General features: G+C 35.1%; 2 protein-coding genes across 6 annotated transcripts; one reads left to right on the forward strand and one right to left on the reverse strand.

Annotated features, from left to right (window-relative positions):
• Positions 1–954: 954 nt before the first annotated feature.
• On the reverse strand, positions 955–3,586 carry LOC118055367 (mitochondrial outer membrane protein porin 2). 3 transcript variants are annotated; one of them, XM_035067248.2, is made up of 7 exons: positions 3,426–3,586; positions 3,176–3,243; positions 2,848–2,958; positions 2,635–2,724; positions 2,391–2,480; positions 1,644–1,852; positions 955–1,479 (listed from the first exon to the last, which is right to left on the reverse strand). In XM_035067248.2, exons 1-7 carry the CDS (start codon positions 3,535–3,537, stop codon positions 1,173–1,175), a joined length of 987 nt encoding a protein of 328 aa, XP_034923139.1. In that variant the 5' UTR covers positions 3,538–3,586; the 3' UTR covers positions 955–1,172. The 3 variants fall into 3 exon arrangements, with proteins under 3 accessions (XP_034923139.1, XP_073267470.1, XP_034923140.1); XM_073411369.1 differs by lacking the exon at positions 2,848–2,958; XM_035067249.2 differs by lacking the exon at positions 2,635–2,724.
• Positions 3,587–5,599: 2,013 nt separating this feature from the next.
• Positions 5,600–10,717, forward strand: LOC118055312 (uncharacterized). 3 transcript variants are annotated; one of them, XR_004688638.2, is made up of 10 exons: positions 5,603–5,879; positions 6,095–6,175; positions 6,808–6,928; positions 7,019–7,113; positions 7,247–7,318; positions 8,690–8,908; positions 9,009–9,117; positions 9,433–9,616; positions 9,912–10,139; positions 10,372–10,717. XR_004688638.2 is itself a non-coding variant. In XM_073407199.1 (9 exons), the coding sequence occupies exons 1-8, from the start codon at positions 5,856–5,858 to the stop codon at positions 9,607–9,609; spliced, it is 918 nt and encodes a 305-aa protein (XP_073263300.1). In that variant the 5' UTR covers positions 5,600–5,855; the 3' UTR covers positions 9,610–9,616; positions 9,912–10,318. The 3 variants fall into 3 exon arrangements, 2 of the variants coding, with proteins under 2 accessions (XP_073263300.1, XP_034923067.1); XM_073407199.1 differs by lacking the exon at positions 10,372–10,717 and having other exon boundaries at positions 5,600–5,879; positions 9,413–9,616; positions 9,912–10,318; XM_035067176.2 differs by lacking the exon at positions 10,372–10,717 and having other exon boundaries at positions 9,912–10,318.
• The last annotated feature ends 235 nt before the right edge of the window (positions 10,718–10,952 follow it).

Below are 10,952 nucleotides of genomic sequence, written 5' to 3' on the forward strand. Positions count from 1 at the left end.
CAAATTTAAACTCTTGACCTTTGTTTTTCAAGAACAGAAGATTCCACGTTCATTTCAAGTACAAATGATGAAGAACTTCCATTGAAGCATTTTCAAGAAAGAGAAAAAACACAGAAATCTGTCTTGAAGTTGTCATTCAATCTCTTTCGTTAAGTATCTCAAACAAATGGAAAAGAATACACGGGAAATTCATTGCCATAAATATGACTTGAGAGAGAGAGAGAGAGAGAGATATACAAATTAGGAAAGCAAAGAGCAATATGGTATACAACCAGAAAGCTTGCAAATAGGATCAAGGATAAAATTATTGATAAAACAAAAGACATGAAAATAAAAAAGAACCTCCAGCAGGCTTTACAAAGTCGGAGAGGAATCTAGAACGTCGGTTTTTTTGCGGTCTCTTGATGTTAGAGCCACCCATATTTTTTATTTAGAATTTTGTTGGTCAGAGGGGAAGGTTAGAGGCGGCAGAATGGATAGGTTTCGTTATAAAATTCTTGCTAGCCCAGAAGGTCCTCACTAAACAAATGTTTGGTTAACTAAGTTGAAAGTTCTTGAGTCGTTTATACGATCACTAGCTTTGACACACGATCGTGCATTATGTAAGTTTGAGGTGAGTTAATAGGATACGCGGTAAATTAGATGTGTGCTTACCAAAAAGGAAAATATAGACTTTTTAATCTCTTGAGAGGGTAACGTTTTATTATTTTCAGTTGAAATATTGGCTTTTATTATATATATTAAAAAAAAAAAAAAGAATGAAAGAAGGAACATTGGCGTCAAGGTTCGACACTTTGAAGGTTTGTTTTAAGCTTGTGTTGTTGTAACACTGAGTTCTGGTGAAAAAAAATCCTGGTTGTCTGCGGACACCTTGAAGAGTCTAGAGTTTGTTTGTATTTTTGGAACGATCTGACTTGATGAATTGCATAATCAAGTAACCAAAGCCATCCGAAAGCATTGACAAATGACCACAAAAAAAAGGTACTTCATAGTTCATACTGACAGCTAAAGTGATTCTGTATGTGGATACATGATCATTGGAACTAATCAGCAATTAAGTATGTTTTGAATGGGGTGATTAAGTGATAAAAACAGTATATCTTTAGTTCATTCTTACAGAGAACCAAGAGAAGGTAACGATGGATCATAGTTGTATCAATTTTGGGAACCATTCAGAGCACAAGAGAAAAGGCTAATCCAATTCCAGGAATCTTGTTAAGGGATTTGGTGTCAAATTCACTAGCAATTGTTAAGCATGACTTTGATTTGATTCCATATTTCAGAAGCATCATAATCTTTCCACGATCATCAACCCTTGCCTTAACTGTAGTTATATTGTCCATAATCCATGATCCTCCAACTGTCAAAGCATTCTCCTTCTTCGAAAACCTACGAGAGATCACTGCCGCAGCTGCAACCTTTTTCTTGTGATCGAAGTAATGGATATATGATGCCCTTAGGAAGTCACCCTTGTTTCCCCTGAATATTTTAGAGAACAGATTGTCTTAAAATCACCTCCAATACATGGCGGGAAGGAATGCATAATGATTAAAATCACCTCCAATACATGGCGGGAAGGAATGCATAATGATGAATGATAGCAGCCGCAAGCAGTGATCATGCTGGTTATTAGCAAGACTTACATAGTAATTGACGCATCATAATTCGGTTTGGTCATGCTAAAGCCTGCATCAATCTCACGAAACTGCCTAGAAGCAATCTCATACTTTGTCTGTATACCAAATGCAAGGGTTGAAGTACCCGCAGATGCAGAAAGCTGAATTTTAGGGGTGTGGTGCAAAGAAAAAGACGTGGCTAAAGCAGCATATTTGTGGAAGTATTGAGCTTGCAGCTGAAATAGAAACAAGAAGGTATAGTTTTGCTTTTGTGGTAATAAGGAAGATTTATTTTGCAAATGCATTCAATCAAAAAAGAAATTAACATAAAGAAAAAACTTTGGTTGAGCATTGAAAACATGAAAGGAACTAAAAATCATCTTGTTGTATTTTACCTTTTTACTATCATCTTAATTGCTGATATTCCAGGTTGTCTCTGCATTTGGGGATAAAGTTGATCCATCCCAAATGCAAGTTCATGATAGATATTATAATCCTAAATGAAGTATAAATGTTATCATCCTCTTATTTGTGTTCTGAAACTTGCCTGTAAATTAGTTCTGAGTTAGCCATTTAACTGCATAGCCTATTTTCTTGGGCAAAACAGGAGGTAAAGCATGAATTATTTGTTTAATTGGCATTAATGATCTCAACATAGGACAATCCACGCATGGAAACTAGGCAACCTACAATCAGGGAGAGGGGGAGGTGGGAATCATATTGTATTTAAAATGATAAAAACTTCACAGGAGAACCTTACTTAACAGTCCATACCGTGCTGGAATCGTATTTTGGCAATTTCAGTGAAGCAGAAGTATTCAGGGATGGAAGGAACTTTCTGCTTAATGTTAGAGTTGTTGAAATCTGCCATGATTACAGAGAACATCGTCAGATGCTTAAGTTTGAAGCTTACAAGTAACAGCTGACAACCTAGTAAATGTTCTCACAGGGTTTTATTTAAAATGATATAAACTTTACAGGGGAACCTTACTCAAGAATAGAACGAAACAGTCCATACCATGCTAGAATCGTATTTTGGAAATTTCAGTGAAACAGAAATATTCAGGGATGGAGGGAACTTTCTACTTAATGTTAGAGTTGTTGAAATCTGCCATGATTACCGAGGATATCATCAGATGCTTAAGTTTGAAGCTTACAAGTAACAGCTGAAAACCAAGTAAATATTCTCGAAGGGTTTTACTTTCCACTCAAAACGGAAAAATCAACTCACTGGTGATTTTGAATCAACTATGACATTAATGGTAGCATCCTTGTATTTGTATTGTGCTGCAACACTTGCAGTTGAGAGCTGTCCGCGTTTGACAGCACTTGAAGTAAGTTTCTGACGAATGCAACACGACCAATTTAGGGCTCGATAACATTACCGGATTAGGATCAAAATGACAGAAAACATATATATGCCAAGTTTCACACGAAACAAGAATGGAGTTCTTTCCTTTTCTTTTAGCCATCGAGAAAGAACGAAAAAAATCTGATAAAAAGAGAAACAGTAGGACTCTGCTGTAGCAAAATTCAATAAAGGAAATCTCACAGCATACCGCCCCTGTAGTGCTACATGTGGAGATGCTAAATTTATGATCCTTACTGTAGCCTGCTTCTACCAAGTCTGCATGGAAAATGCATCAAAAATTTGTAAAAGAATAGAGTAGTTTTCAATTGAAAACTGACATCAGCCCCCAGTACCAAGAAATCAGATTAAATCAGAAAACAACTAATTAATCATCCTTGTAGAGAGTTTCTTGAATTAAGTGAAAGTGACAAAGGAAAGTTGCAATCAAGCAGATAAACCTAGTGGTTTCTTGCCGAAGTTGGAGAAAAGTAGAGGGGCTTGAGGAGCTTTGCTGGTTTTGCTGCTGCCGGCGCTTCTTTTTCTTCGCTTCCTATGTTTCGAGTTGCTCATCTTTGTATCCGGTGAATGCTAAGGAGTCGCTGAGGGAGTCAATGAGGTGCATACTTTATATGCGTGATTCATATTATAAAAACACCATCTCAATATTAAAATATTTAATTCCACTGATATCTTTATATGCGTGATTCATATTATAAAAACACCATCTCAATATTAAAATATTTAATTCCACTGATATCTTTTATAATTCTTTTTTCGTAATACTTGCATTAATACCATGTTTTATTCCTTTCACTTTTCTATAATTAGCCTCCATTAACTATCCTCTTACAATTTCAATGAATTCTGATAATTTATAATTAAAAGCAGTTGCATTAATGTTTCCTTTTTTCATATATGGCTAATTATTGGTGTTTTTATTTCCTTTTATATAATTCTCCATTTACCTTTTCTATAATTTCTTGTTTGACTTCCTTACTCTATTATGATGGCTCAAGTTATGGCGACAATGTAGTAAATGATGGTAGGTTTATATCTTATTTGGTCATGTTTGTTTTTATGTTTTAATAATGTTTTTTTTTTTAAATTAAAATTGATTGTGTTTTTGTGTTTTAATAGATAACATTTAATATTCAAGAATACTAAATTGATTGTATTTTTAATACTAATATTTTAATATTCAAGAGCTCTATGTCAATGTTATCTCTACAAAATTGATTGTATTAATTTCACAAAAATGAAATTAACTTTTCTATATTAACGTGATAAATTTTAATAAAATTAAATTATTTTTTCATTAAAATTGATGCGTCCAGTAAAATCAATATTAATTAGGTATTTGTTTTTTTTATTTAATTTGCCAATATTTTCCACATAAATTATGCAATTCATGATTAGAGATGACCTTTGAATTTTACAAATTTTTTTGTCATAATTCAATTTATTAGCATAAAATGTTATATTATTCATAATAAAACTCCCCATGCAAGACATTTTAGCACTTCATTCAATGTTAGTTCGGGATTGAATGGGGAAAAAAAAATAGTTGGAACTGTTTAATTTTTTAAAAAAAATCTAATTCAATAGAGATGCTGATTTGTTTTTAATGATGTCTGGAATAGGAAGAGTTACTTAGATAAATAAGGTGAGTGATTATTTATTTTTCCATAACAATTAAAGCTCCGATTGGTAACTATTGAGAACAAATATTTAACATTAAAACACATGGAATCACAACTCAATTTTGCTAGAACTTGAGAACTCTATGTGACGCAAAGAAGAGAATAATTAATAAATTACACACTTGAAGTTGAGAGTTGTATTTTAACTGGTCAGATTCTAAATTTATTTTTTAATAATTATTAATTCGAGTTTTATAAATTTCATGATTATTGAAAGCTTACATGATCGTTAACTTCATGACCCGTGAAATTAGTTAATGTACACGTAAACTGACCCGGACATCCACGTTAAAAAAAAATAAAAGAAATTATACACTTGACATTAAATTTGATATAAATTTAATTATTCATATTTAATTTTTTAACAATTTGACTATAATGTGTATTCATTCATAATTACAGATTTCTCAAAGTTTATCACTAGACCTAAAGCACACTGATATGAGTGGAAAATGTTATTGATAGCCTCTGCAGAATTTGTGGTTGCATAATGAATTACAAGCCGTCGTCGGAGAAAAAAAAGAGTAAATGCGATATTTCAGGGGTGTGTCTGCTAATCGGAATGCCTCTAATAGCTCCGCTCTCCTCCGCTTGCTTCGAAAGCGCAGAAAACCCCACTGCACAAAGAGGGAAAAGAGACGACGAAAGAGGATCATCCTGCCGGTGCCACAGTGTGGGCTGAAAGAAACCGTGTTCCTTGCCATTAAAAGCACCGCACATTGCACTGTATCCCACTGGCCTCGTTTTTGCTTGCTGTATGAGAAATCAGAGAGATGAGGAGGAGGAAGAGTATATATAAGCCCAATGAGCCTATCAACCCACTTTATAGAGCCCATTTTAAAATATCTCGACCCATTTGTTAGACCAGGCCCATTACGACTATTTAACTAGTTCGTTTTGAATATTAAAAAAAATAAAAATTCAAGAGAGAATCCGAAAACAGAAGGGATTTCCATGGCTAAAATTACATATCCACAGGGACTTTCCCCCTTTCTATACACTAACACGCACTTACAAACTAAATACAAATTAACTGAAATTAAAAAAGAAAAAGAAAAAAGAACAGGAATATAACACTCATCACAATTAAACGTCAGATTTTTTTTTCATTACCAGTTAGATCTCTCTCCCTCCCTTAAGCCATTTAACAAATTCGAGCTCCCTCGCTAAAATCCCCAGCTCTCTGCAATGGTGGTCTGCAAATGTCGTAAGGTACACTCTCTCTCTCTCTCTCTCTCACTTTCATTGAATTGTTTCTGATTAATCGATTGATCGATCGAGATTTGTATTTAGATCTGTAACTCACATCAGTCGCTTAATTTCGGAATCAAATTTCTGATCTAGAGTAAATGATTTTACGCTTCGTTATTTCTTAGGCGTTTTTGATTGATTGAATTAAATTGAGGATTTTTTTTTTGGTGTTTCAGGCTACCAAGTTATATTGTTTCGTGCACAAAGTTCCCGTTTGTGGGGAATGTATCTGCTTTCCAGAGCATCAAATCTGTGTGGTAATTATATCGGACTTTATGAAAAAAAACTTATTCCTGCATTACGGTTTCTACTTGATGACGAAGAAATATCTAAGTGTAACGAGACTGCTTTCACGAGAAAGGTTTTATTCCTTTATATCTTAGTCTGACATGATAACGAATAAGGAGATAGAAGGCGAAGAAAGGGTGTGAAGAAGTAAAAGTTATTGGAGTTTAGCAGGCAGTACTGGCTAAAAGAGAGGAACTATAGGAGAGATGCGATTAGGGCAGAAGAGGAAACATTGTTGGCAGCTACCAAAGTGAATGCCTACCCAGTACCCATTCATTAAGCATGAAATTATGGATGAGATGACAAATCGTCCATCCAAAAAGAAAAAAGAAAAAAGAATAAAAGAGCTATGAAATATCAACGTGTCTTCTGAAACTTTTGGCATCAATTTCTTGGTTGAAAACTGTCTGAGGTTTGGTTTTATTAGAATTAGATGTTTTTGACTGGTTAAAGTCAAAAACATATCATGAAATCAACTTTTTTCAGGACTATAGATGTGTGCCTGTTTGTATTTGCATATGTAATTTAAAAAGAAAAATTCTGTAAAGCTCACTGTACGGCTTACTGGCTTACACTATGCTAATGCTGTCACTGTTTTCAGGTTCGTACATACTCTGAATGGGTGATAGAGGGAGAGTATGACTGGCCTCCAAAATGCTGCTCCTGCCAAGCTGTGCTTGAAGAGGGGGATGGTCCTCAAACCACTCGATTGGGTTGCTTGCGTACGTGACATTGCTGATATAGTTACACTCTTAGATGCAAAATTTTCTGAAACACGCGATAATATTTTATTTATTTTGGTGTTATTGTAGATGTTATACACACAAATTGTTTGGTTTCACATATCAAAAGCTTTCCTCCACACACAGCACCAGCTGGATATGTGTGCCCTTCGTGTTCAACACCGGTAGAGCAATATCAATTCATCACCAGCATTTAATTACGTTTACAGTTTTTAAGCTATTGCTGTTTAGAAGTTCCTTGTAGCTGAGTTTTCTATATGCCTTGGTTTATTTCCATATGGTGTTTTGTTGGTGCAGATATGGCCTCCCAAAAGTGTGAAAGACTCAGGATCCCGTTTTCATTCAAAGCTGAAAGAAGCTATAATGCAGGTAATGTTTTAGCTTGGTTTCTGGATTACTGTATTCCATTAGTTTTTGTGTCAAATACTTGTTATTTATATATTATGTGACTGAACCCTCAGTTTTCTTCTACCTATTGGGTTTGTTTTTTGTTCAATGGCTTGTCTGGAATTATCCTCCTCTTTCCTTGCCTCATTCTGCTAACTTATGACAGGGTAAAATGAAAAATACTCACCATATGGTCTGGGTCATTTTCATGTGACAAAGGCTTAAATTTTGGTGGTTCAGTGTCTTGTATTTTTTTTCATAAGCGTTGACTTTAATGCTTTTAGTTTAGTAATAGCGTGGAAAAAATTAGAAGGCAAAGAATTTTATAGCATATTTTTAGCCTCGTTATCACTAAACTGATGAAGTTAAGGCCAATGTTAATGGAACAAACAATATTACACTGAATGCCAAAATCTGAAACAGTCACCCAAATGCAAATAGCCCAAACCCAATGTACTTTCTTGCAAGTCCTGTATGATATATGTGCTATTTGTTGATTTGTTTTCTGTAGCAAATGCATAAATGTCATCTAGATTAAATAGCTTGTACTTATAAAAAGTTAAGATCACTGGGGGTAAAGCAATACTAATAATGCAAAGGTAATCAGTTTGCAAATTTCCTTCCTTTTCTAGGTAGTTTTAAGCCAACTTGACTTCTGCTTTGTCTCTGTCTCACACAAACATGCATACCCACATGCCACATGCACAGATGGAGGATTGTGATATACAGGTTCTGATGTGGTGGACTATAGTTAGAGGTTGCTGGTATGATGGCTGACAGTTTAGTGTGTGTTTTTTATTGTTGTGCAATGTGTTTTTTGCTTGAAAATGAATCAAAATGATTTTTTTTTTTTCAGTTTTGATATCAGCACATGAAAACCATCGAAAAACACTAAAAAAAGCATCAATTTGATGCTTTTTCAAGCCAAATGCACTATTAAAACACACCTAATCACAGTTTGAAACGCAAAAACAAACAACCTCTTGAATAGGTGCTGGATTGCTCATAGACTTTGCAATCAGACAGAATCCCCATATGAAAGATCTTTGCAGTTGTCTTGATAAATGAACCATGTTTTTCTGCACTGCAGGAATAAAGGTTTTGGTTGAACATGGGTGCTGTTAGAAATCTCCTTTTTATTCCTGTATTCTTATGCTTTATCTTTATCATGAGAGTTGTTATTTGATTAGAAAAGGAAGCTTCACCTTTTGCATTTTAAAGGGGGGAAATTTGGCATCCATTTTCTGTTAAATCATAGCTAGCTTAAGGATCCTTGAAACAGGGGCTGAAGTTATGTGGTCTTCTTCCTTGTGTTAAGTAGGATTTTACTTGCTTTTCTTTGCAAACATGCAGACGGGTTTGGAAAAGAACTTGTTTGGAAATCATCCAGTTTCATTGCTGGCACCACCTCCCACATTCACTTCAGATCCTTTGGTTGCCATTTCTTCATCATCCTTGGTGACAAAAGATGAAACTGGAACAGGGTCTTCTAAAATTTCAGTGCCGGATATTGTGGAGATTGATAGCCCCAATTCTGCAGGGAATTATATGAAAAACTCAAGTCCTGGCATTGTAAGAGTTTTTTTCTTCCTTCCCCCAGTTTTTTTTCTCTCATTTAAAGAAAAATGTTTGCCAACTTCAATTTCTTGTATTGTTTTGCAATGCAAACCAGCCTGTTGCTGCAACACGGAAGGTTGGCGTACATGTTGAGCGGCAAAATTCTGAACTTTCATACTATGCAGATGATGAAGATGGGAATCATAAAAAGTACAGTCGAAGGGGTGAGTATAAATTTGCATATATATGAAGTTCATTTCAAATCATATGATGAAACTTGCTGAGCTTTTTACGAAACCAATATTTGCAAACCTACCCTCACCTTTTATAATCTTATCCTATTCACTATTCATTTCCAATAGTTTGTTTATTCTGTGAGCAGTTCATTAGAAGTTCGTAAACTAGAAACACAGCCATACTCAGCGAATCTCGACTCTTTGTCTTTGATATGGTGATATCAAAAAAATATTTATATCAATCTTCTTCTCTAATTTTCTCTGGTTTCATACACCATCTCAGTTTCAACTCATTTCACCCAGGTTCATTTCGTCACAAGTTCCTCAGAGCTTTGCTTCCTTTCTGGTCCAGTGCATTACCAATTTTACCAGTTACTGCACCTCCACGTAAAGATGCATCAAATGCAGATGATCCCTCAGAAGGTCGTACAAGGCAAAAACGTTCAAGGACAGATCCAAGAAAAATCCTCCTCTTTATAGCAATCATGTAATTTCTGTGCTCCTTTTCTGGAACATCATATTATGTTTGGCTGACAGGATAACAAAAGATTGTTGATTTGGTACTTGTGGACTGTCTATAATTGCCCACATAAAGGCTTCCAAACTTGAACAGTGGTTTTTTTTTTTCTTTCTGTATAGACAGTTTATCTGTGGATTGATTTACTTCTAACTGAAACAATGAACCCACACTTCAGAACAAGACACAAAAGCCTATTTAATAAAGTGCAAGCGCACTATAATAACTGTTTTCACTAATTCAAGCGTGGTGTGATCTCTTGCAGGGCTTGTATGGCAACTATGGGCATACTATATTACAGAATTGCACAACGGGGTTTTGGGGAGGAGCAGCCAGATGATGAGCAGCAGTGATTTATGTAAGGTTGTGATGGAATAGGACAATGATACGTTGTACCCTTAGATGCATGCCTGCTGGCAATGGTGCTTCTGCTGCTTCTCGTTTTGTATGGCTGCTTTGATCCAAGCACCCGTTACTAGTGATTGAGTGAAATGTAAAAATTCTTTCTTGTCCACCTTTTCTGCCTTTTTTTCCTTGGTTTATTCATAATTGAATTGGAGAATCAGGTTAAAGGATAGATGTTTTTTTTATTTATTAAATTGGCCTGTTTTTGTAATTATACACGCCTATTTAGTTAATAAAACTTGGGGAAAATACTATTTGAAAGGTTCATGAGCTAGACCCTCCTTTTTAACCTGCCTAGTCGTCTTCTGGTCTTCCCGCAGGGCTGGTTGGATTTGGGAAGGAGCTCTGCTATTAACTCCAGGGACAAGGAACATTGTCATTTTCATGTATGTTTTCCTGTCTAAAATAGCTTTTGAGTTAAAGCATGGGCACTAATTTATGTCAAGTTGCTAGTGAGTTGCTTTTGTGCTGTTCAAAACAGCCTCCTGTTATTTGCCTAGGTAAAAACCGGATTAGACCCTACCCTGAAATTTCGGAGGCCCTATTTGTTTGGTAGAATTGAGGGTATCTGATCCATAGTGCGTGACTTCTCCTGTCATGTAAATTCCTCTGCTTCCTACTGGAAGGTGGTGCATAATCTGATCCGTGCAAGAGGTGGAACCAAAATCAGATTTAGGTGCTCTGCATTGAATCGTTATTGGTCGATCAACTTCATTATTCTTCCGCATCCAACTCAAATCACCGATAAAAATTATATTTTACTAAAAAAAATCAAATTATCTTTTTTAAATATTGAAATGATGATATTGTAGATTGAATCTAACAAACCTATCAAATTTATTACTGAATTCATGAGATTCTGATAACTTTATAGAAAGCAAATAAAAAAAAATTATTAAAT

This window comes from Populus alba, chromosome 1 (assembly GCF_005239225.2).
Source record: "Populus alba chromosome 1, ASM523922v2, whole genome shotgun sequence".
Lineage (NCBI taxonomy): Eukaryota > Viridiplantae > Streptophyta > Magnoliopsida > Malpighiales > Salicaceae > Populus > Populus alba.